The sequence below is a fragment of the Heterocephalus glaber genome, unplaced genomic scaffold (assembly GCF_053883595.1).
Source record: "Heterocephalus glaber isolate CG9 unplaced genomic scaffold, H.glaber_assembly_v1.0 deba00001760, whole genome shotgun sequence".
Classification (NCBI taxonomy): Eukaryota; Metazoa; Chordata; class Mammalia; order Rodentia; family Bathyergidae; genus Heterocephalus; species Heterocephalus glaber.
This window is the reverse complement of record NW_028258457.1, coordinates 6,561,740-6,587,342: the sequence shown is the minus strand read 5'-3', so window position 1 is coordinate 6,587,342 and position 25,603 is coordinate 6,561,740. Positions and strand designations below refer to the sequence as shown.

Here is a 25,603-nt window from a genome sequence, read left to right as displayed (position 1 = left end):
AGTGTTGGGATGGTAGGTTTGCACCACCATGCAAGAAGGCAGCCTGGCTAGATTGCTTTAAGATTAAGGGATGCCTGGAGGTGTAGCTCAGTGGTGAGTGCTTTACCAGCACGCAGGAGGACCTAGGTTCCATCCCCAGTACCAAAAACATAAAAAAAGTGAGCTGGGCATGGTGGCGCACACTCAGCATTCTGGAGGCTGAGGCAGGAGGATCACACAGTTTGAGCCCAGCCCGGGCAGTTTAGTGACTTAGCGAGACCCTGTCTCAAAATTTAAAAAGTGGGAATGGAGCTTGGTATGAAGGCCCTGGGTTCAAACTCCAGGGCTGAAAAAAAAAAAAAAAAAAAAAGGATGGGCCAGGGATTTAGCTCAGTGTTTCCGCTGCCACCTGCCTCGCAAGCGCAAGAACCTGAGTTTGATCCCCGGTACCAAAAAAAAAAAAGGCGCGTGGTGGTGGGCGCAGGGGGGTTGGGTTGTTCATTGCTGTCTGTAGCAAGCAGCTGGTTCCCATTCGCACAAGTGTGGCCCAAGGTACCACAGTGACACAGAATACGGGCAGAAGATTGCTAGCACACACACATGCTTCTTGCTTTGTTACCAAATATTTTATTTTAAGACAGCAGCCTGGAGCAAGACCCCTGTGGGCGGCATCAAGGTGGCTTTTGGGGCTCCGGTCAGTGCTGCCGGCCACGGCAACAGTGGCAGAGCCCGTGGCATCTCCGGCGCAGCTCCCTGTAGGCCTCCTTGATCTTGAGGCCGCCGTGGGCACACAGCAGCTTGGGGAGGATGTGGGCCAGCCACATGGCCAGCAGCATGCTGGCCACCAGCAGGACAATGGTGACTCCGGGCGCAAAGAGGGACAGTGGGTAGGCGCCGTACACATAGATGCTGAAGGTGGTCTCCAGGCGGCAGTAGCTGCAGACACAGGCAGGCAGAGGCCTTGGTCCTGGCCACTGTGAGCCCAGGGGTAGCAGAGCCTGGGGGCAGCGACAGGGCTCACCCACCACGGCCCATTATGTCCACGGCACCCCTGATGGAATCTGAGCCTGCCACCTGCTCTGTGTGCTATTTGCATTTGTTGTTTTTGGTTTCCGTTTTCCGTTTTACTATGTAGCCCAGGCTGGCCTCAAACTCCCAGGGATCCTCCTGCCTCAGCCTCCCGAGCGCTGCCATTACAGGCGTGCATCACCATGCACTCCCAGCTCAAAACCTATTTTTGAGGCTTGGATGGGAGGATTTACAGATGGAGAACCCTTGGGTAGGCAGGCGGGCGAGCATCCACAGATATCACTCACAGGGCCCTGCTCACCTGTAGTACGGATCCAAGACGGAAAGGTGGAAAACGTAGATTCCATTCCATTGTTTGAAAATGACCCTGTTGTCTGTCCGGCCCCCTAGGATCTGATACTGGACGTCTGGCCACCTCAGGGGGGTTTGGGAACTGGGACTGTGGCAGCTCACGTAGCTCTGGGAGTTGACAGGGGGAGTGGTGCCACAGACCCTCTCCCAGTGCACCCCTCAGCCAGCACCAGGGGTGGAGCCCAGGGCCAAGGGCACCAGTGCAGTGCAAAGCCTCTGCCGGGGCAGACTGCACAGCTGCCCCTCCTCCCCAGCCTGCTCCTCGGCCTCCGGCCCCAGAGTCTGAGTCTTATTTTCCTGTGGGTATTTTTTTTATTATTATTATTATTATTATTTGAGACAGGGTCTCACTATATAGCCCAGACTGGCCTCAAACTTGCAGCGATCCTCCTGCCTCTGCCTCCTGAGTGCTGGGATTCCAGACGAAAGCCACCACACCTGGCCAGAGGCTGAGCCTTAATCACTGCTCGTCACATTCAGCCTGTGTGTGTCAGTATGTTATGCATTGGACTGTGTTCCCCCGCCCCCGCAAAAAAAAAAAAAAATGTTGAAGTCTTAATCCCCCCAGGACCTGTCAATATGAAGGTCATATTCCTCCAGAAGTAAAGTTTGTAAAGAGGTGCTTGGGGTAGAATGAGATGACCGGGTGTCCACTGAGCCAATAGGACTGGTGTCCCTATGAAAAGGTTGGAATTGGAGCGGGGTGTGGTGCCGCATACCTATCATCCCAACACTCTGGGAGGCTGAGGCAGGAAGATCGCCAGTTACAGTCCAGCCTGGGCAAGATAGCAACTTTAGTGAGGCCTTGTCCCAAGAGGAAAGCTTTAGAGCTGGGTGTGTAGCTCAGTGTGAAGGCCCTGGTATAATCCCCAATATGAAGAAGAAAAGGAAGAAAGAAAGAGAAGAAGGAAGAAGGGAGGGAAGAAGGGACAAAGAAAGAAAGGAAAAGAAAATGGAAAAAGAGGACCGGGAATTTAGCTCAGTGGTGCCGCCTGCCTTGCAAGCGCAAGGAAGGTCCTGAGTTCGATTCCCGAAACAAAAAAAAAAACAGGAAAGAAAATAGAAAAAGAAAGCACAGGCGCCTGCAAGGGGCCTTGCGGCGTGCGTGGGGAGCGCGCGCCATCTGCTGGTGGCGCTGCCACGTTGCGTTGTGTTCCTGCCTTTGGCCTTGACCCACTGCTCCGTAGCCACTGCAAAAAGCTATGGGCAGGAAGAAGACACCCGTGGGGATCCACGCAAGTTCTTCAGCGTGGTGACACCTCACCCTTATTTGTCGACCATCTACGAACCAACTCGGGTTACAGAAAAGCTCTTGCCACAGACCAGATTCTGAAGGCCTTTTTTCCCCCGCCAGCACTGGGAATGGAACCCAGGGCTTTCGCACTGCGCTACAGTTGCAGCCCTTTTTTCCTTTCATTTTGAGACAGGGTCTTGCTAAGTCACTAAATTGCCCAGGCTGGGCTTTAGCTTTGCGACCCTCCTGCCTCAGCCTCCTGAGTGCTGGGATGACAAGCGTGAGTCACCCAGCTCCAGCCGTGAATCGAATCAGCCCCCCGCGGTGGGTGTTCGGAGGCTGCAGACCCCAACCCCTTGTGCCTGTACTGTATTCCTGTTCCCGTGAGACTGCCGCGGGTCCTGTCCTGTCACTTTCCCAAGCAAGGCGCCTGCCCCCGGGTGCTAGCGAGCTCCTCGCCCACCCCCGGGCACCAGGGGGCGGTACCTCTCTGCTCCAGGGGGCGCGTCCGGACCCGAGCGCGGACTGCAGCACCGAGCTCCAGTTCTGCGGCTGCGAGCGGCAGCCGGCGTCCTTCGCGGTGAGCGCGTAGGAGAAGGTGCGGAGCCCGTGCACCTCGCGCAGCACGAACTCGGCCTCCACCAGCTCCGCGAACTCGTTCCCGTGCCACCTGCGGGAGGAGACAGAGCGGGCTGAAGGGAGACGGGGCTTCGCAACTTGCTGAGCCTTGTGTGGTGGCGCACGTCTTCTGTCATCCCAGCACTCCGGGAGGCTCAGGCAGGAGGGTTGCAAGTGGAAGCCCAGCCTGGGCAACTTAGTGACTGAGACTCTGCCTCAAAATAAAAAATAAAGAGGGCTGGGGATGGAGCTTAATGCGAAGGCCCTGGGTTCAACCCCCAGTAGCAGAAAAAATAAAAAGTTCAACGGGAAGAAACGACTGTCAAACCAGGGAACCTAATAATGGCACCAATAAGCAGAGGCCAACAAACATAGAGCTTTAGATACAAGTCGTCTATACATCGTGTCTGCCTGTACCATGCAGACACATGCACAGACAGGAATGTGCAGAGACGTGTATGTGAGCAAACCAAGAGGCAAACACAGGTGTATGGATATAGATGTATACGTATATAAAATTTTAGATTTATTTGTTTTAAGACAGGGTCTCACTATGTAGCCCAGGCTGGCCTTGAATTCGCAGAGATCCTCCTGCCTCAGCCTCCCGAGTGCCGGGATCGCAGGTGTGCGCACCCATGCCTGGCCTCTGACACACGTTCCATCTCTGGATCAGGGTTTGGCCCAGCGCACTGGCTTCAGGGGCCTGTGCGCATGTGTCGTGTGCGCATGCCTCGTGTGCTCGTGCGCATGCATGTTCTTGCACACGTGCGTGACGAGTGTGGGGCGTGAGGTCCTGCTCCCAAGCAAGCAGCGTCTCGCCCCAGCAGCTCCCAGATGCTTAGGGAAGCAGGAGGAGGGGCTCTCAAAAGGCCCTGCGCCGAGGGCCCTCGTTGGCTCTGATTCTCCAGGCTCCTGCCCTGTGCTACTCAGCCGCACCCCTGCAGCGCTCCAGGAAGGAAAGCTGGGAAGGGCGCCTGCAGGCTCTGAACGGAGCAGTGAGTTTCCCCGGGAGACCCTCAAATACACGCCCCCCCCCCCGCCAAGTTATTGACTGGCTTTCTCGTCTTAGGCTGTGGACTCCAAAGGGGCCCTGGTTCCCTCAACACCTTCAGTGTCCGGTATACTGTGTGGCTTATAGTGGGTGCCTCGTAAATGTTTGTTGAATGAATATTTGAACAGCAGCCCAGCTTCTTGTGTGCTACTACATGGTGACAGCTGCACAGGCAACTCAGCTTCTTGGAGCCTTCTTGTCTGGATCTGTCTTCGCTCTCAAGTCCCCCATGATCTCCTCCTACTCATCCTTCCCAACCCATCAACCACCCACATGGAAGCAGACATCACCCCCAGGGAAGGAGGTGGAAGAGAATAGAATGGAGGGAGGCAACGCATGTGATGAAGCTCCTAGCTGGCTGTGGGTGGAGACAGCCTTTAAAATGGGGCAACGGAAGGGCCGGGGATTTAGCTCAGTCGTTCCGGCGCCTACCTCACAAGTGCAAGGTCCTGAGTTCGATCCCCGGTACCCCCTCAAAAAAAAAATCCTTACCTTGGGCCAGGGATTTAGCTCAGTGGTTCTGGCACCTGTCGTGCAAGCACAAGGTCCTGAGTTCAATCCCCAGTACCAAAAAAAAAAAAAAAAAAATGGGGCAACCGAGCCAGATGTGGTGGCGCACTCCCATCATCCCAGCACTAATCCCAGCCCTGGGGAGGCCGAGGCAGGAAGATCCTAGTGAGTTAGAGGCCAGCCTGGGCTCCACAGTGAGTTCAAGGCCAGCCTGAATTACAGAGTGAGACCCTCTTGAGAATGCATGAATAGATAAAGTAAGTGAGGTAATGGTCGTTACATGGGGTTATTAAGTTGGGCCCTGTTCGGAGCCACACTCTGACTGTGGACTTGGGCTGAGTGGGGAAGGGCCAGGCCGAAGGGAGGCCTGGGGACCAGGGTGGGGGCGCCGGGTCTTACAGCTCGATCACTGGCTTCCAGGGGGTCTCGTAGTAGACAAGGCCGGGGCAGCCGAAGTCCTTGAATGGGTAGGACACCAGCAGGTCTCCTTTGGCCGACTCCCTGCCAGGGCCGAGGTCATAGGATCCCCTGGGGAGAGTGGAGAGGAGCGGGGGGGGGGGGCGGTGAGGCCCTGGCCCAGGTCCTTCCTGCGCACTGGGGGTGGCGCAGGGCAAGGTTGGCTGTCACAGCCCAGTGGCCCAGGCAGCGGATCCCAGAACCTGCCATGTTGACGTTTCTATAAAAGTGGAGTTTTCTTCCTTTTTGCCTTTTGTTTTGAGAAAAGCTGTCACTATGTAGCCCAGGCTGGCCTCAAACTCACAGTGATCCTCCTGCCTCAGCCTCCCAGGTGTTGGCATTACAGGTGTGTGTCACCATGCTTGGCTCATCTTTTCTTTCCCTTCCTTCTTTTCTTCTTTTCCTTTTTTTTTTTTTCTTCAGTGCTGGGGATGGCACCCAGGGCCCTCCCATGACAGGCTAGTGCTCCCGCTGAGCTGCACCCTAACCCATTTGCTACCTGAATGAGATGAACCCTCCCGGGCCAGGATGCTGAGTGGAGTCTGTGGCCTCCAGAATGTGGGAGACCTCGCCCCATCAGGTGAAGCTGGAACAGAAGCAGGATTGACCGGGCCCCAGGCCACCCCTGCTGAGCAGGAAGGGATTCTGCAGCCTGCGGCCAGGACTCAAATCACAGCTGTGCCCTGAGGGCCGGTGCCATCTGCCCCGTGGACTGTGATATTCCAGACCTCAGCAGTGGGTTAAACAGAGTCCTTGAAAGCAATCTCTCTCTCCCTCTCTCTCTCTCTCTCTCTCTCTCTCTCCCTCCTCCCGCATGTCTACGCCTACAGGATCCTTCAGTAGAGCATTCGCCTAGCATACATGAGGTCCTGAGTTCAGTCCCCAGTGCCACACACAGAAAGAAAGTTGTGTAAGAAAGGCCTGAGGGACCTCATCTGCCCCTTGCATCATGTGCGGACACGGCCAGAAAGCACCATGTAGGAAGCAGAGGGCCCTGGGTGGGTGGTGCATGGCTGCCATCCCAGCCACTTGGGAGCCTGAGGCAGGAGCATCATGAGTTCAGGCCCAGCCTGGACAGCACCAAGGGACCCTGTCTCAGAGTAAAATAGTAAGAGGTGGGGATGGTGTCCAGCAGAGGACGCCCACGGGTGCAGCTCTCTCCGGTGCGCAGGCAATGAGGCTGGGGACCTGGCAGGCTGAGGAGGTGTGGGAAGGGAACCCCCAAGTCCCCCGGGGCCTCCAGGACCCTCATCCCACCCTGTGCAGTGCAGTCAGGTGGCAGGACTGAGGGTGGGTCGCCCGCTTACTTCTTGATGACGTAGGTGTAGTTGTCCTGCAGCACTCGAGGGTCGAGGACACCCGCAGAGCAGGCAGAGATCTTGCTGCAAGTGAGAGAAGATGGTGAGAAGCACCCTCACCCGGGAGGACGGGGTGGAAGACAGCCCTCCCCAGGGACAGAGCAAGACAGAGCGGCTGGACCCAGCCCTGGCTCGGGAGGGGTGGGTGGGCAATAGTGCTTGCTCTTGGGGCACCTTGCTAATATTCCTATTTTTAAAAATTATTATTATTGTGATTAAGCTGGGTGTGATGGCGCATGCCTGTCATCCCAGCACCCTGAGAGGCTGAGGCAGGGGGATCACAACTTTAAGCCCAGCCTGTGGAATTTAGCGAGACCCTGTCTCAAAAAAAACACACAAAGGGGCTGCGGATAGAGCTCAGTGTGAAGGCCCTGGGTTCCACCCCCAGCACTGCAATCAATCTGTCAACCTATCAGTCCATCAAATAAAGATTTAAGTTGTGTGCGGGGGCGGGGGGGTGTTGCTCAGTGGTGAGTGTGGCCATAAGTTCCATCCCCCATGGCCCCCACAGATGCAAACTGTCTGAAACTACATGTCATAGGAAATCTGCCGTCATGTTTTTTCAGGAATGGTTCTACTATTCACCATCTTAACTATTTTCAGTGCCTAGCTCGGCAGCATCAAATGCAGCCCGTGGCTGTGCCGTCCCCGCCGCCCACCTCCAGGACTTTCCATCTCCCCAGCTGAGCTCTGTCCCAGGAAACGATGACTCCCGTCCCCTCCCCAGCCCGGCACCGTCCTCCTTCCTGTCCCTGTGGATCTGACCATGCTGGGCCTCCTGGGGGTGGGGCCTGCACTGTGTGTGTCCTCCTGTGTCTGGCTCAGCTCCCTGAGCAGCGCGGCCTCAAGATCCATCCCTGCTGGAGCAGTGTCAGGATTCCCTTCCTTTTCATGACTGAGTAATACTCCATCGTGTGGATGGACCACAGTGTGTGCATCCATTGCTCCCTTGATGGTCCCCTGGGTGTTTCTGCCTCTTGGCTTGGGAGGATTGTGCTGCTGTGGACATTGCTTTCCATGCTTTTGGGTGCGGACCTAGAAACAGTGTTGCTATGTTGTGTGGTCATTCCTTCTTTTTCTTTCCTTTCTGTTTTGGTTTTGAGAACCTGCAAGTCTGTTTCCCACAGTAACAGCGGCACCGTTTTACATTTACACCAATAGTGCACATGGGGTCTAATTCCTCCGCATCCTTCCCAACTCATTATTTTCCATACTTTATTTATTTATTTATTTTTGAGACAGGGTCTGGGTAGGTAGCCCAGGCTGCCCTCGAACACATGGTGATCCACCTGCCCCTGCCTCCTGAGGACTACAAGTGTGTGCCATCATGCCTGGCTCTCCTTTTTTTTTACTAGTAGCATCCTACTGAGTGTGAGGCATTGTCTCCCTGCGATTTGGTTCTGCATTCCTTTGTGCTTAGCATCATTCCTTGTGCTCACTGGCCATATGTAACCCTTCTTTGGGGAACTGTCTCTTCATGTGTTTTTGGTTCAGCCCTTTTTTATTTTATTTTTCCAGTGCTGTGGATGAAACCATGACCTCACACATGCTATGCTCCCTGCCACCCTCAGACTTAGGATTTTGCTTTTTTTTTGCTTTTTTGAGAAAAGGTCTTGCTATGGAGCCCAGGCTGGCTTTGAACTCACAGTGACCCTCCTGCCTCAGCCTTTGAAATGGCTCAGGTCACAAATGTGCACACCACCATGCCCAGCCTAGTGCCCAGGGCACTAGGGATTGAATCCAGGGTTTTTGCATTGAGCTGTTAACTCCAGCCCTTGTTAAGTTGCCTAGGCTGGGCTTGCACGATCCTCTTGACTCTGAGCCTTGAGTAGCTGGGGTCATAGGCACAAGCCATTATACCTGGTCTCTCTTTTTTTTTTTTTTTTTTGTATTGGGGATCAAACTCAGGACCTTGCGCTTGTGAGGCAGGTGGTGGCACCACTGAGCTAAATCCCAGGCCCCCAGTCTCCTTTTTAAAAAAACATTTTTATTTTAGCATAGCTCCCAGTGCAGAGGAGGTGAGCCACGTGAGCCCCAGCAGCACACACACCCACACACGCCCTGGTTGAAATGAGAAGACACATAAACAAGCCTCAAAACTAGACTTGCAGATCACCTACAGCAACCCCCAAAGGAAAACGAGATGGAACACTCTGATACTCAACCACCTGGACTCCCTGAACTGGCAACAAAAGAGGATCTGGAAAAAATGAAATCAGAAATAATTTCTCAGATAACAGCAGAGATTGTGCCCATAGTGCAAAACATGATTAATAAATCTAGAGAAGACACAGATTAAAAAAAATAGAGGCTCTGAGGAACATGATGGAATCCCAACACAGGAAACAAATGGAATCTGTAACACAGAAACAAACAGATTTCCAGGAGATTAAAAACTCCATTGAAAGTCTACACAGCAGAATGAGCCAATGTGAGGACAGAATTTCAGATACAGATGATAAGATTGCAATTAGTGACCAGGAAAAGAAAAATTGCTTTAAAATTGTAAGGGAACACGAGAAATCAATCCAGCAGCTGCTAGACGATGCAAAGAAGAATAACATAAGACTGATTGGAGTCAATGAAGAAAGAGGAGAGAGTGCAGATGACATAAAAAAAACTCTTCACAGAAGTGATGGCAGAAAACTTCCCAAGGAGGGGAAAAGAACTTGACATACAGATAAGTGAGGCATATAGGACTCCAGCTAGCCTTGATCAAAAAAAATCTACACATAGGCATATAATAGTTAGGATTCCAGAAATCCAACAGAAGAACAAAATTCTACAAGCAGTGAGAGAAAAGAAACAAATCACATACAAAGGAAAAGGAAAGCCCATCAGAATCACAGCAAACTTCTCAATGCAAACCCTCAAGGCAAGAAGAGCTTGGAGTGATGTACTTCAAGCCCTAAAGGAAAACAGGCTCCAACCCAGGTTGATGTACCCTGCAAAACTATCTTTCAAAATTGGTGGAGAAATAAGATCCTTTCATGATGAAAAGCAACTCAGGAACTTCATGAATATCAAACCGGCCCTCCAAAAAATTTTAGACAATACCCTAGGAAAAGACAATGAGGATCACAACCCCAGGAAGCCCAGCAGAATGAATCCACTGGGTGTGACAAATTAAACGCAAAGGGGGAGAATCCAACAAAAAGAAAAAGTTATGACGAGGCTTTTAAAACTTTTAACTTCATCTCCCTGATGAGTGTATAATTCAATCTTGTTATTGTACTGATTAGTATTTTTCTGATTCTAGAGTTGCACACCTTTCCTTGTGCTATACTGGCTATTTATCATCTTCTTATGTCTACTTTTTAATTGGGTTGTCTATTAATGAGCTGTAAGAGTTCTTTATATATTCTGGTCATAGGTTATATGCATTGTAAATATGGTCTGTTTAAGGACTATTTTTCATTTTAATAATGTCATTTAAAGTTCTAAATTTTTTTTTTGGTACTGGGAATCGAACTCAGGTCCTTGCGCTTGGGCAGCACGCAGCAAAACCACTGAGCTAAATCCCCAGCCCCTAAAGTTCTAAATTTTGATGGAATCTCATTTATCAATTTTTTTCTTTTATACATCATGTTTTTCGTATCCTAGGTAGTTCTTGCCTACCCCAAATTCATAAACATTTTCCTTTATAATTTCTTCTTAAAGTTTTATAATTTTAGGCTTTCATTTTTAGGTTCATAGATCCCTTCATGTTATTTTCATGTATGGAAATAAAGGGTTGAGGTTAATTTTTTATGTACAGATACCAGGTGTTCTAGTGCAGTTTGCTGAAAACACTATCTCTTCCTCGGCTCTTGAATTGAGTTTATATTCTATAAAGAGCTAATGTTAAATAATCTTTCAAAACTCAGTGGACCATATATGTGTGGTTCTATTTCTAGATTCTGTTTTATTCAAATGATCTATATGTCTTTCCTTACACCAGGACTGCCTTGATTACTGTAGCTTTAGAAGAAGTGTTAAAATTAGGTAGTAAACGTCTTCCAACACTGTTTTTTTTTAAACTTTTCTAGGTCCTTTGTACTCCTACATAACTTTTAAATTTCAATATCCAATTCTTCATTTATAGCACGTATACACAGACCTGAATTTTTATATATACTTTGTGTTATCTAATTCTGCTAAATTCAAATACAAGTTCTAGGGGCTCCTAGAGATTTCTTAGTATTTTCTCTGTAGATGATCATTTCATCTACATATGAAGATTTTGCTTCTACCTTGCCAATCCTATCCTAATTGTGTCATTTTATTTCCAGACTGTTTCTGTTGGGCCCAGGTTTCAAAGTTTAATGGACAGATAAAGAGTAAGCATATCTGCCCTTGTTCCCCACCTTAAGGAGAAAGCATTGTATCTTCTCCATTCATATAAAGCTTTCTCACTGGAAGTATGGAGTACATGTCTTTAATCTGTTGAGAAGGTTCTGTTCTACTTCTAGTCTGATAGCTTTTACCATGAACAGCTGTAGAATGTAGTCCAATACTTTTTCTCCAACTAGTGACAGGATCATATGGCTTTTCCCTTTCCTCTGTTAAAATGATGACTTTTGGGGTGGATCTTCCAATGCTGAACCAACACTGCCATCCCTATAGCAAAACCACTTTCTACATACTGCCAGATCTGACTTCTCATAGTTTGTTTTGTTAAACAAATTTCTATCTATGTTCATACATTTTTCTTCTATTATCTTTATCCAGTTTTAGGATTAGCACAATGTTGATTTCCTAAAATGAGGGGAGAAGTGTTCCTTCTTTTTCCTGCTTTAATTGTTTGATATAATTTATCAGTTAAAATGTATATGAGCCTGCTGTTGTCATATAGGTAGGTTTTCAAGCTAGGAATATACTTTCTTTAATAGGTGCTATTAAAATTTTATATTTCCTCTAGAGTTAGTTTCATTAATTTGTCTTCCAAGGTACTTCTTAGAAGTTGTCAAATTTATTCCAAAAAAGATTTTTGTAATATTCTTGCTATATCCTTTTAAATTCTGTAAAATCTGTAGTAATGTCTCCTAGATCTTGATATTGTAATTTTAAAAAATGTATAATTGATATTGTGTAATAGGAAGAAAAGGTCTAAAGGAACAGGGGAAGTGGGAGGGGTAGAGGAAAGGAAAAAAGGGAAAAGAAAAAATATGAGAAAAGGAAAAAAGTAGAAACAAAGTCTTTGCAAATAGGGAAGGGTGGAGGGGGTGAAGGGCGAGCAGGGGCATGGGGAAAAAACAAGAACCAAGATACATCATGTACAGGTACAAGATACCAATGATGAATGTAACTGTATTTTATATCTAAAATGTATCAGTAAACTTAATGGAAAAAACCCATATTTTAATTTTATTTATTTATTTATTTAGTACCAGGGATCGACATATTTTTATTTTAGATTAATTCTATATTTGCAAAAACCTTGCAGAAGCAGTATAAAAAGTTCCCATGCAGCCACCCACAGTCTCCAAGGTAACATCTTTCATTAGTCTGACATATTTGTTACAACCAAGGAGCCCATGTTGATACACTGTTGTTAACTAGTTCCTGGGATTTTTTTCCCTCATATTTCCTTAGCTTTCCCCTAGTGTCCTTCTTCCTGAAACTCCATCCAGGACCCTATGTGACATTTAGTCCCCTCATCTCCCTAGGCTCCTCTTTGTGGGGACAGTAGCTCAGTCTTCTCTTGTTTTGCATGACCTGAACGGCTCCGTGGGGAACTGCTGGTGTGTTTTGTGGCACAGTCACTGGGGATTGTCTAATGTTTGTTTTTTTGTTTGGGGGGGGATTTTTTTGGTACTGGTGATTGAACTTGGAACGTTGCACTTGTGAGGCAGGTGGCAGAACCACTGAGCTAAATCCCCAGCCCTCTTTTTCTTTTTTGAACAGGATCTTGCTATGTAGCCCAGGCTGGCCTCAGACTTGTGGCAATCCTCCTACCTCAGCCTCCCGAGTGCTGGGATAACAGACTTGGACCACCATGCCTGGGTTAACTTTTATTTTGGGAAATGTTAAACATACCCCAAAGTAGGCGGAAAAATCTGATGTCATCCACCTCCCAGTCATCACCTTGTGGCCCCTGCCACCCCACATGCCTGCCCCCCATCCTGTCCATCCAGATATCCACACACACTCACTTTTGCACGATAAGCTTCTTTTCCCGGTCACAACCAATGGAAATAAGCGCCGTCTAGAGACAGATGGGACGCAGGTTAGTGGGGGGCCCCAGGAACTGGCCTCAGTGAGGACCCACAGAGGGGCACAGTCACGTGGGAAGGGCTTGAGACACTGTGGCCTGCGTCCCCCACACGGGGACCTGGACGCCAGGATGTGCTGTGACCACAGCTGGCCCCAAGCCTCAGCAGCACTGAGCACATGTGCCTGGCTGTGCAGTCTTCACTTTGGCCAAAATTTGCTCCACTTCCCAAACTGAACCTCTGTCCCCATGAAACACTGACTCCCATTCCTTCCCACTCTTTTCTGAGGATTCTCCTGTCCTGGGCATTTCCTGTCCATGGAGCCCACGCTGTGTCCTCTGTGTCTGGCGTCTCTCACTGAGCACAGCGTCCTCAGGGTCCCTCCATACTGTGGTGAGCATCACAGCATCATCCCTTTTTGTGGCTGTGTAATATTCCAGCATGTGGATGGACATGGTACACTGCATGTACCCATTGGTCCATCCATGGACACTTGCATTACTTCCACCATTGGCCACTGCGAATGACCCAGCCATGAACATGAATGTTACCAGGTCAGGAGTGTTGTCTTCAGTTCTCATGAAGCATCTCATGGAGTGCTTGCTAGTACCTGACTTGCCAGGAGCAGCTCTGAGGATGACCAGTAAGGAAAAGCACTGACACAGAGGTTGGGGAGTGGGGCAGCTCTCAGGGGCAAGGATGGGGGGCAGTGATCCCAGCAATCAAGACAGAATCCCTACCATTCTTAGATCCTGAACAAGAGCTCAGTCAGCTCCTTAGCTCCTGTTTCTGTGACTTATTACTCAGACACAGAATATATGATAGAAAAGGTTTGGGACCTACCAGGGGCTTCAAATCCACACACGAGATCTCCTTGTTGGCGATGTCCACAGTGAGGGTAGACATGGTGGGTCTCTTTATGCTGCAAGGAATTGGAGCCTGCATTAGGACTGACTATTATTACAGTGAACACATCACAGTTTATCCATTCTCTCATTCACCCAGCCATCCATTCTTTCACCCATCCAGCTGTCCATCCATTTGCCCATCCACTCACTCACCCACCCACCTACCTAGCCATTCATCCTCTCACCCTCCTATCTACCTTTCCAACCATCTACCCATCTACCCATCCACCCAACCATCCACCAACCATCCTCCCACCCACCCAGCCATCTACCCATCCGCCCACTCATTCATCCATCTAGTCATACACCCACACACCCATACAACTATCCATCCATCCACCCAAGCATCCATCCATCCACATATCCATGCATGCACTCATTCACCCTTTCATCTACCCACCTTTGCACTGAGCTACATCCCCAGCCCTTCTTATTTTTTACTTTAAGACAGGGTTTTACTAAGTTGTTAAGTTGTCCAGGCTGGGCTTGAACCTGTGATCAATCTGCCTCAGCCTCCCTGAGGTGTCACCACACCTGGCTCGTGTCAGCTGTTTGTAAATGTTCAGTTTGAGGTCATTAAGTGTACTCACCTGGCTGTACGCTGTCCCCACCGCCCACCTCCAGGACTTTCCATCTCCCCAGCTGAGCTCTGTCCCAGGAAATGCTGACCCCCATTCCCTCCCCAGCTCAGTACCACTGTCCTCCTTCCTGTCCCTGTGGATCTGACCACGCTGGGCCTCCTGGGGGTGGGGCCTGCGCTGTGTGTGTCCTCCTGTGTCTGGCTGTGCTCCCTGAGCAGTGCAGCCTCAAGGTTCACCTGCAGGTGTCAAAGCTTCATTCTTTTTTGTGGCTGAGTACTATTCCACTCTATGACAGACCACATTCATCTGCTCAGAAACATGGGGTTATTTCTTTCCTTTGCTACTGTGAATCACGCTGCTTTGTACAGGGTGCACAGATATCTATTAGAGAGACCTTTCTTTCAATTCTTTTGGGTGGACACCCACAAGTGGGATTGTTGGGCCCTACATATGGTAATTCTATGTTTAAGTTCTTGAAGGATCTATTTGCAAGATGTTTCTAGTGTTCTGGAGCTGGGTCCCCATTCAGCCCTGCTTCCGCTATGTCTGGATCTAGGAACCCTGGTAGACAAACAAGGCCCCTCCCCTGTCCAGCCAACCACACACCTGGAGGTGAAGTTGGGGTCGAACCAGCCCCAGTGGTGCTGCTGCTTGAGTCTGATGTACTGTGAAACAAAGAGGGGGGGAGAGAGACCGGGTGTGATGGTGCACACCTGTCATTCCAGCACTCAGGAGGCTGAAGCAGGAGGATCGCCAGGAGTTCAAGCCCAGCCTGGGCTACATAGTAAGGTCAACACTACCCTGGACTACATAGTGAGAACCTGTCTCAAAAAACAAAAAGAAGAAACAAAAAAAACAGGGGTGGGGATTTAGTTCAGTGGTTCCGCTGCCTGCCTCAAAAGCCCAAGGTCCCAAGTTCGATCCCTTGAACCAAAAAAAATCAACAACAACAAACTCTAAAAACCAGGTGGGGTCAGGGGAGAGAACCACCTGTAGCAAGGCTCTGCTTGGTATTTCTGAAATCAGGATGGGGTATTGAGGCAGAGCGTCGGAGGGACAGTGTTGAAAAGAACCTGGAAGCCATCCAGCCCTGCTCTCCTCCTCCTCCTCCGTTTCTTCTTCTTCTTCTTCTTCTTCTTCTTCTTCTTCTTCTTCTTCTTCTTCTTCTTCTTCTTCTTCTTCTTCTTCTTCTTCTTCTTCTTCTTCTTCTTCCTCTTCCTCTTCCTCTTCCTCTTCCTCTTCCTCTTCTTCTTCTTCTTCTGCTTCTTCTGCTTCTTCCTCCCCCTCCTCCCCTTCCCCTTCCCTTCCTCTTCCCCTTCCCCTCCTTTTTTTTTGCGGCAGTCCTCCTGCTTCAGCCTCCCAAGTACTGGGATGACAGGTGCATGCCACCATGCCTGGTATACTCTTCTCTCTTCCACTCCACTTCCCAGGAGAGGATTCTGGAAAGTGCAAGGCCATGGCACCAAGCAGAGGGCTTCCACTCCCTCACAGTGCTGCTCTAGGGTCCCCAGCGAGGGAGAACTTTGTCTCCCCTCTTCTGTGGGTAAAGTCCGTGACAAGGGCCAGACCAAAGCAGCTGTGATGGCTGATGCCCACTTGCTGAGGCCCCTGTCCCGAGGGGACTGTGACCGTGAACCCTGGCTCCTAGGCTGTGACTGAGCCCGCAGCATCACCTGTGTGGTGTGGGGCCCCCCTGCCATGCCTGCCCCAGAGTCCCATTTGCCCACACCCCCTTGGGGCCCTCCCTGATTCGACTCAGACCGATTGCCAGGGTTTCCACAGCCATTCCAGCTCTCACACCCTCCCCCCAGGGTGGGCCTGATGTGCTGTGTCCCCTCCAATTCCTTAGCACTTAGCCAAGCTCCTGTGGGTGAGGGAGGAGGCAGGAGGTCCGGCTCTGGGAAGAACCGCAGGCAGCCATGGCACTGGCCGAGCTGCTGCTGCTGCGGAGCTGAGGACGCGGCTCACCAGTTTGTACAGGACATTCCCTTCGTAGGTGTTGTCAGACTCATAGATGCTGGTCTTCAGCCCCAGGGAGTAGGGGTTGCTCACCATCACCTGGGGGAGCATGGGGAGACACCCATGTCACAGAGCCACCAGCCTGAGTCAGGACAAACACTCAAGGACGACACCCTGTGGACGGAAAACAGCTCGCTCCAAATGCAGCAGACCCCAGCCCGATTCCAAATGACCTCGCCTTACCCGCCAGGCCAGGCGTCCCAAGAAGACCTGGCCTGCAGGTGGTTGAGGGGTGTGAGGCCCAGGCCAGTCCTTCCTTCAGGAGGAGACGGTGTGCAGGGACACCTAGGGAAGAGCCAGAGGCAGCCTAGCCTGTTCCTTGCAGTGGGAGGGGTTAAAGATGTGGCGACTCAAGACACTGCATTGGCACACGGCTCATTTCAAGCTGCAGTTACCTGAGGAATCGGAATTTGAAAAAGAGCCATTTGGGCTGTCTTTTTGTACATCCAACAAAGCTATAAAGATGCATCTGGGCCGGGTGTGGTGGCACATGCCTGTCATCCCACCACTTGGGAGGCTGAGGCAGGAGGATCACTGTGAGTTCAAAGATAGCCTGGGCGAGCTTGAACTACATAGTGAGAACCTGTCTCAAACAAAACAAAACAGATTATTGGGATTGAACATGTGAGTCAGTGGTAGAACACTTGTCTAGAATACACGAGGTCCTCAGTTGACATCCAGCACAACAAAAATTTAAAAGATTTTTTTTCCACTACTAGGAATCGAACTCAGGACCTTGCACTTTCAAGGCAGGCATGGTGCCACTGAGCTAAATCCCCAGCCCTAAAAAGATTTTTTTCTGAAGCAGGTACAGTAGAGCACACACCCGTTATCACAGCTAATCAGGAGGCTGAGGCAGGAGGATCCTTTGAACCTGGGATTTTCAGGTCCACCTGGGCAACATACCAAGGTCCTACACTTTCCTTCCTTCCTTCCTTTTTTTCTTTTTTGGATTTTTGAGACAGGGTCTGGCTATTTAGGTCAGAGTGGCCTGGAACTCACTATGCAGTCCATGCTGGCCTCAAACTTTCAGTGATCTTCCTGCCTCAGCCTCAGTTTCAACCTCCCAAGTGCTGAGATTATAGGCATGTGCCACCATGCCAGCTCTGTCCGACCTCTTTCTAAAAAAAAAAAAAAAAAGCAAATTGCCACAGTGGATTCCTGTAACCCCAGCTACTCAGTAGGCTGAGCTAGGAGGACTGCAAGTTTAAGGCCAACTTTGGAAGACACTGTCTCAAAAAATAAAAATGGCTGGGGCTGTAGCTGTGGTAGAACACTTGCCTAGCATGCACAAGGCCCTGGATTCCACTGAAAGAAAATAATAAGGATGGAGAAGGAGGCCAGGCAGCTAAATGGATGGACAGCCACAGGGCTTAGCTGCAGAGAGAACTAGAAATGGTTTCTGCAGAGCAGCGAGAGTGAGCAGCTCGCCACAGATGGTGCCAGGGAGTCCAGAGCCTGGGGATGGGCTGAGACTGCCGGCCACCAGAGGCACCGAAGACTCACTTGCCTGGGGAATTAGGGATGCGTCTGGCCGGGGGATCAGGACAGCTGTCACTTCCAGCTGGCTGTTCATATCCATGGTGTACATTTTCCCTTCGAAGTTTCCATACATCAGTTCTATCTAGTTATGAAGACCAAACAGATCAATGAGAAATGAAGGAAATGCTCCCAAAAGGAAAGGACAAAGAGAAAGGCAGAAGAATTGAACAGGCATTTCTCAAAAGAAACAGCTACAAATGGCCAATAAGTGTAAGAAGCATACAGGAAATGATGTGAGAGTCCAAGGATGGAGACTTCCGGTCTTCCAGGGGCAACTTCCTGGACTTCCGCTCTTGCTCCTGTCGCCAGGCTGGACTGGGATCCCCCAGAAGCCTGTCCAGAGCCACCCCTCCCTGTCCTCTACAGTCACCAATTCCTTGTGTTTCTTTTTTCTTCTTTGTTTTTTTTTTTTTTTGGAGGGGGGGTAGTGGGGATAGAAGCCAGGAGTGCCCTACCACTGAGCTATTTCCTCAACTCATTTTATTTTTTTTATTTCAAGACAGGGTCTTGGTAAGTCATGAAGTTACCCAGGCTGGGTTCCAACTTGCGATTCTCCTGCCTCAGCCTCCCGAGGGCTGATAATAGAGCTGTGCACCACGGTACCCAGCACTGATCTGAACCCCCTCTCTGGCCTCAACCTCCCTCATTTTACAGCATTCTATAAACAAAATCATGAGCGGGGGTAGGGGGCCTCTGCACCTGGACCCTGGTGTGACCTGGGTCAGGAAGGTGCCTGATATCTTTGATACTAGCTTGAGATCAACTGGGTACATCCTGGCTTGCACGAAGTCGCTTTTGCCCTGACAGCTGCATAAAGCGCCTTGCCTTGATCCAAATCACAGGGACCCACTGGTCTTGCCATTGTCACTTCTATTAAGTTCAATAAATTGCTATGTGTGCAGCCAGGTGTGGTGGTGCACGCCTGTCATCCCAGCATCATGAGGCTGAGGCAGGATGATCACCTAGAGTTCAAGGCCAGCCTGGACTACATAGTGAGACCCTGTCTCCAAAAAAAAAAAAAAGGCTAGAGATACAGCTCAGTGATGAGTGCTTGCCTCTCATGTACAGGGCCCTGGGTTCCATCCCCAGATCTGAAAAAAAAAAAAAAAGACACTGGATATTGATCCACATATTCCAATCACATACTTTGCACTTTTCAACATGGAGGTCAGGATCCATGAGAGTTGCCTGAATGTTCACCACACACTTCTGGAAGTCGTACACAGGGGATGCAGCATCAGGAAGTGGGGTCAGGATCTGAAGCTTCCCTGGGTTCAGGAACATCAGGGCTGCCCCCTGGGACCACACTTGTTGGTCTGGAAACTGAGAGGAAGAGGAGTTCTGAGCCTAAATCATTCCAATTCTCTTTTGCTTTGTTTGTTTTTGTTTGAGACAGGGTCTTGGTCTGTAGTCCAGACTGGCCTTGAACTCACTGTGTAGCCCAGGCTGGCCTCAGTCTCGCAGCAATCCTCCTGCCTCAGCCTCCTGAGTGCTGGATGACAGGCGTGTGCCACCACACGAATTTTACAATTCTCTTTTGAAGATTTGAATTGTAGCCTATGATTCAGAGTTAAAGAAGATAGACAACCTCCCCAAGGAGTGAATGTGAGTTAGCAACTCTGTGGTTTCATTTATCCCTTGGAAATGCAATGAATAAGGGATACTCAGAGTTTCTTCATCAGGGAGATGATTTAAGTTTGACTGTTTATTAATTTAGTAGAGCTGGGGCTGGAACCCAGGGCTCTTGCATGCTAGGCAGGCGCTCACCACTGAGCCGCACCCCAGCCCTTGATTGTCTTACTCAGAGTGTGTGGACCTCTTTGGAGAGTCACAGAAAGGCTAAGAAATCTATCCCTGGAAAACAGTGGCCACTGCCATGTCACAGTGGTTCTCTTCTAGCCGGACATAGTGGAGGATGCCTATCTTCCTAGGGAGGCTGAGGCAGGAGGATTGCTTAGACTTCAAGGCCAGCCTGGGTTACATAGCAAGACCCCATCTCAAAAAACAAAATAAAACAAAACAAAAACATGTGGTACTCATGTTTGTGCCTCAGATTCAGTTAGGTTATTTTGTTCTGCTGTCAGTAACTTCAGGAAGTAAGGTGCTTCTCAAGGGGGTAGGAATCACATGTAAGTCGTGCTGAATAAACCTAGGGGATTCATGTTGCTCAGCCACTAATGACTTTCATGGCCTTGGCAAACAAACAAATGCAAGCTTCAAAAGATAAAAATAGAGGACATTAGCCAGGCACGGGGGTGGGGGTGGGGGGTGGATTACACATCCATAATTCCAGTATTCTGGGAGGCTGAGGTAGGAGGATCAAAAGTTCTAGCCCAGCCTGGGCAATTTAGCATCTCAGCAAGGCTCTGTCTCAAAATAAAAAATAAAAAAGGACTGGGAATATAAATCAGTGTGAAGGCCTTGAATTCAATCCCCATTACAGGTGAAAACAATAAGAAAAGGATGTTAATATCTCTCCAGGGTTCAGTGAAGATGGAAATAAAATTGAGCATAATGAATGATAACCCCAGCACCACCACCTGTGATCTCTATGGCCCTGGACAAATGACTTAGTTTCTCTATGCCTCAGTTTTCCCATCTGACAAATGGGCACAGTGTGAGAGTCTACTTAAAACAGTAGTTGAGGACATTACCTTAAGTGAAATACGTCAGGCACAGAAAGACAAATAAAGCATGTTCACAGTTATATGTGGAAGCTAAAGTTGATCCCCAAGAAGCAGAGAGGAGAAGGAGTAGTGAGCAGAGACTGGGAGGGGCACAGGAGATGGAAGATGGAGAGGGTCAGTGGTGAACAGGTACAGGGTGCAGCTGGACAGAGGACAAATAACTTCTTTTTCTTTTGAGACACCGGGGATTGAACCCAAGGCCTGTGGACTGAGCTACATTGCTAGTCCTTTTTTATTTTGCTGAGTCACTAAGTTGCCTAGGCTGGGCTTGAATTTGTGATTGTCCTGCCTCAGCTTCCCAGAGGGCTGGGATGACGGGTGTGTGTCACCATGCCCAGGAGGAGGAATGACTTCTAATGTCCAATATTTGCTTAGTAAGTATGAGGTCAAGAATGAGGTCCTGGTTCAATCTTTAGCACCCCAAAAATTAATCAATAAACAAGAATATTTTTTAAACATACACAAGAGGGCCAGGGATTTAGCTCAGTGGTGCCGCTGCCTGTCTCGCAAGTGCAAGGACCTGAGTTTGATCCTCGGTACCAAAAATAAAAACAATCCCCCCACCAAAAAAATACACAAGAGACACCAAGCATGTTGCTGCACATCTGTAATACCAGGATTTGGGAGACTGAGGCAGGAGAATCACTGAGAGTTCAAGGCCAGCATATACTATAAAGTGAGACTTTGTCTCCAAAAAAAAAAAAAAAAAAAGAAAGAAGAAAGAAACATACGCTAGAGAAATATTACACAGCTGTAAAAAGTAACCAGCAAACTTTGTTCAATGACAGGGAGTGACTGCAAGATATATATATATACATATATATACACATTTTTTTATTTGGTACCAGAGATCGAACACGGGTCCTTGTGCTTGCCCAGCAGGCAGAGAAACCACTGAACTAAATCCCCGGCACTGCAAGATACATATATATTTCTTTTGGTACCAGGGATCGAACTCAGGTCCTTGAGCTTGTGAAGCAGGCGGTGGAACCACTGAGCTAAATCCCTGGCCCTCTGCAAGATATATTTTAAGTAGGGCTGGGAGTGTAGCTCAGTGGTGAGTGTTTGCCTAGCATGCATGGGGCCCTGGGTTCCATCCATGTACTTGGGGACTTAGACCCATACTTGCTGCTTCTCACATGCTCAAAAGTTTGAGCTGCCATTATCTTTATTATTATTTTAATAACTAAAGTGATGTCTAGCCTTCAGACAATAGGATAAGGTTTCAAAACCGTCTGTTTTTTCTTACTGATTGGGCAATAAGCACACTTTGACTTTCACCTACTTTGATTATGGAACTAGAACCAGACAGGACTCCCAGACTTCCGTAATACAAATGATCCTCTCGGGTCAACACCGCCAGGCCATTCTCATCTAGGGAAGACAAACAAAAGCGGAAATGGTCATTTTCATAGACCAAAATAAATCATTCTTAAAGGTTTCACACTAATGTTAGGGTGAAGGAGCAGAGGGGCTCACTGTCCAGGGGCTGTCTCTGTATTTTGAGTTTCTGCATCATGAATTGCAACCTAACTTGGCATATAAACAAACCACAACCTAATTAAAGAGTCTATATTTTTGTAATAGATAGCCAAGCCTCAGCCAATCACAAGGGGTAAAGCTTCAACCAATCACAAGCAGCTGAACTTCAACCAATCAGAAGCAGCCAACTGATCAGATTCTGTCCAAATTAGACAACTCCTAGGTATGTATAACCAATCAGCTTTTTCTGTGTTACTTCCCCAGTGAGGCTGTAAATGTACACTGTTTAGAACCAGGGAAGGTTGGTGTAGCTGCTGAGTGACTGCCCATGTAGCTGGGCAGAACAGCTACTCTCCCACAAGCCGCAATGGTGCCATAGCAAAAATAGGATTGGGAATTCTTTTGAGTAAGTCCCTAGAAGAGGAATTAATGGATTCTATGAGAGTTTAATGTTTAATTTTTTTTCTTTTTTTGAGACAGGGTCTCGCGATGCAGTTCAGGCTGGCCTTGAACTCATGGTGATCCTCCTGCCTCCGGTTCTCAAGTGCTGGGATTACGGGCATGCACCACCACACCTGGCCATGTTTAATTATTATTATTATTATTATTTTTTGGTATCGGGGATCAAACTTAGGACCTTGCGCTTTCGAGGCAGGCGCAGTGCCACTGAGCTAAATCCCCATCCCCATGTTAAATTTTTTGAGGAAATGCTAGATTGTTTTCCATAGTGGCTGAACAATTTTATTTTCACACCAGCAATACACAGAGTTCCAACTTCTCCACATGCTGGGAATCAGTTAGGATTTTCTTTTTGGATTATAGCCATTCTAATGGGTGCCAGGTGTTATCACATGGGTTTTTGGTTTTTTCCTGCCATGCTAAGGATGAAACTCAGGGTCTCACACATGATAGGCAAGTGCTCTGCCATAGAGCTCCATCCCCAGATCCTTGTAATTTTTAAGTTTTAAGGCAGGGTCTTGCTAAGTAGCCAGGCTGGCCTCAGACTTGCAATCCACCTACTTCAGCCTCCTAGGTAGTCAGGATGACTGGTGTGTGCCACCATGCCCAGCTCTTAGTAGGTGGTTTTTGTTTTTTGTTTTCTTTTTGTGGTACCAGAGATCAAACTCACGATCTTGCATTTGCAAAGCAGGCACTGAGCTAAATCCTTGGCACATCTTATTAGGTTTTGATTTGAATATCCTGACTCCTGTGTTCACTGTGGCATTTACAAAACCCGAGATATGGAAATAACCTAAATATCTATTGACGAATAGATGAGCAAAATGTGTCCACCCAGACAAGGGAATACTACTCTTTCCTCAAAAGAATAAAATCTTGCAATATACAACAAATGGGATGAGCCTTGAGGGTGTTGTACAGTAGGGCAAATACTGTATGATCTCACTTATGCATGGAATTTAAAATAGTTAAGGAAGCCAGGAGTAAATGGCATATGCCTGTAATCCCAGCACCTGGGAGACTGAGGCAAGAGGATCACTGTGAGGTCAAGACCAGCCTGGCCTACATAGAGTTCAAGATCAGCCTGAACTATATTGTGAATCTCTGTCCCAAAAAATAAGTTAATTAATATAGTCAAAGAAAAGCCAGATGTGGTAGTACACACTTCTAATTCTAGCTACTTGGGAGGCTGAGGTAGTAGGGCTACATTCCAAAGCCAGTCTGGGAAACAGCAAGATCTTGTCTCAAAATAAAAAATTAAATGGGTTAGGGATATAGCCCAGTGATAAAGTGCTTGCCTAGCACACAAAAGGCCCTGTACCACCCAGATAGATAGATAGATAGATACATAGAGTCATATAGAAAGTCAGGGGCTCAAGATGGGAGGGAAGATGGGAAGAGAATGATGTGTTTGAGTCCTTAGTTGAAAGATTAAATTAGGCTGGAAAGATACATATGAAATTTATTCCATTACAAATTTTGAGGCTCAATCTTTGAAGCTGGAGAGGAGTCTCAATTTGGGAACCTGGTCAGAGCAACTATACGTGAAATGTTAAAAAAAGAAAATTTTAGGCTGGGTGTGGTGGTGCATACCTGCTATGACAGCGTTTAGAGAGACTGAGGCTGAAGGGTCACAAGTTCAAGTCCCACCTGTGAAAGTAAGGCCCTGTCTCCAAACCAAAAAAAAATTTGTTTTAAAGGCTGGAGATGTAGCTCAGTGGTAGCACAGCCCTTGGTTCAGTCCCCCAGTACTGGAGGTGGGGAGGGGACATGAAAGAGCAGCAACTTGAAAAGATCACGTGTCACTGGTATAATCATAAATTAATTTTTATATAATTAATTTCTCTAACTAAATTAATTTTAAACTGATAAGTGGACATAGAGGGGAGGGATGTGATGCAATGATTAGCAAATAGGGGAAATACTGGCTTTTCAGAGTGAAGTCCTCCCACAAACTATTGTGCTCTTTCCCTTAATGTTTCTGAGGCAGTAAATGTATTAGGAGGAAAATTACTCTAACAAATTTCATTGGCCAGGATGAACCAGTTCTCCCAAACACGTACGACAAAATGGCAATGGCACAGCAATTTACTAGCAAAGGAATCCCAAGGATGCCATGTGTTCAGAACTGAATGAACTGAATGAACTGTCTTGTCCAGAAAGATGCCAGAGTTTTGATGTCCAGTGAGCTCAGAATGTGACTTTACAGACAGTCCTCACTTATCATCTTTGGACTCGTGATCTCTGCCCTTTAAGATGGCATGCAAGCATTCCCACCCAATTGTTCTGATTTTCATTTTCAGTACAGTATTTAATAAACTACACATGACACTAGGACTCAGTCTGGCGCAGTGGCACACACTTATCATCCCAGCTCTCTGGAAGGCTGAGGCAGGAGGATTGCAAATTTGAACCCAGCCTGGGCAACTTACCGAGATCCTGTCTCAAAATAAAAAAGAGCTGAGAATGTAGCTCAGTATGAAGGCCTTGGGTTCAATCCCCAATGCTGCAATCAATCAATCAATCAATCAATCAATCAATCAATAAACAGATAATGTTTCTGTCAACTCACAGGAACTCTGTGAGTTCCTGGGGCTGTTCAGAGCCCATTAATGCTCACCAAGCTGAACTAGAACATTCAACAAGTGAGGCTTAGTCAATGAACTTTCAAGTTAACAATATTTCAAACTTACAGTGTGTTCACTGGGATGTAAGATGTAACCCCATCGTAAGTCGGGGAGCATTTGAATTTGGAAACAGGGTCATTACCAAGGTAAGCAAATTAAAATAAGGTCATGAGGCTGGTCCTTGATCCAAGATGGGTGGGGGCATATGGATAGGGAGGATCTGAACACAGAGACAAACATGTAAGATGGAAGACAAGGTGAGGAGACACATAGAGAAGATGGCCATAGACAACTATAGCAACCCCAGGGGCCAACAGAGGCTGGGACAGATACCTGGAACACCTCCCCCCAGGGCCTTTAGAGGGAGCCAGATCCTGCTCACACCTTGGCTTCAGACTTTGGGCTTCCAGGACTGTAAAACAATAAATTTCTGTTGTCCCTTTTCTTTTTCTTTGCAGTACTAAGGACTGAACACAGGGCCTTTGCACTGAGCTACATCCCCAGCCATTTTTAATTTT

General features: G+C 48.2%; 1 protein-coding gene across 3 annotated transcripts in view; it reads right to left on the bottom strand.

Moving 5' to 3' along the window:
- Positions 1 to 561: 561 nt before the first annotated feature.
- Catsperd (catsper channel auxiliary subunit delta) overlaps positions 562 to 25,603 on the bottom strand; it is a 48,831-nt gene continuing 23,789 nt past the window's right edge. For all 3 annotated transcript variants that reach the window (XM_021244868.2, XM_021244869.2, XM_021244871.2), the window contains 12 exons: positions 21,803 to 21,891; positions 18,977 to 19,153; positions 17,799 to 17,912; positions 16,238 to 16,327; positions 14,876 to 14,934; positions 13,624 to 13,702; positions 12,721 to 12,773; positions 6,536 to 6,610; positions 5,172 to 5,300; positions 3,080 to 3,263; positions 1,310 to 1,467; positions 562 to 915 (listed from right to left, as the gene is read on the bottom strand). In XM_021244868.2, the coding sequence (XP_021100527.1) occupies positions 675 to 915; positions 1,310 to 1,467; positions 3,080 to 3,263; positions 5,172 to 5,300; positions 6,536 to 6,610; positions 12,721 to 12,773; positions 13,624 to 13,702; positions 14,876 to 14,934; positions 16,238 to 16,327; positions 17,799 to 17,912; positions 18,977 to 19,153; positions 21,803 to 21,891 (1,448 nt within the window). In that variant the 3' untranslated portion in view covers positions 562 to 674. The remainder of the gene's footprint in view (positions 916 to 1,309; positions 1,468 to 3,079; positions 3,264 to 5,171; positions 5,301 to 6,535; positions 6,611 to 12,720; positions 12,774 to 13,623; positions 13,703 to 14,875; positions 14,935 to 16,237; positions 16,328 to 17,798; positions 17,913 to 18,976; positions 19,154 to 21,802; positions 21,892 to 25,603) is intronic.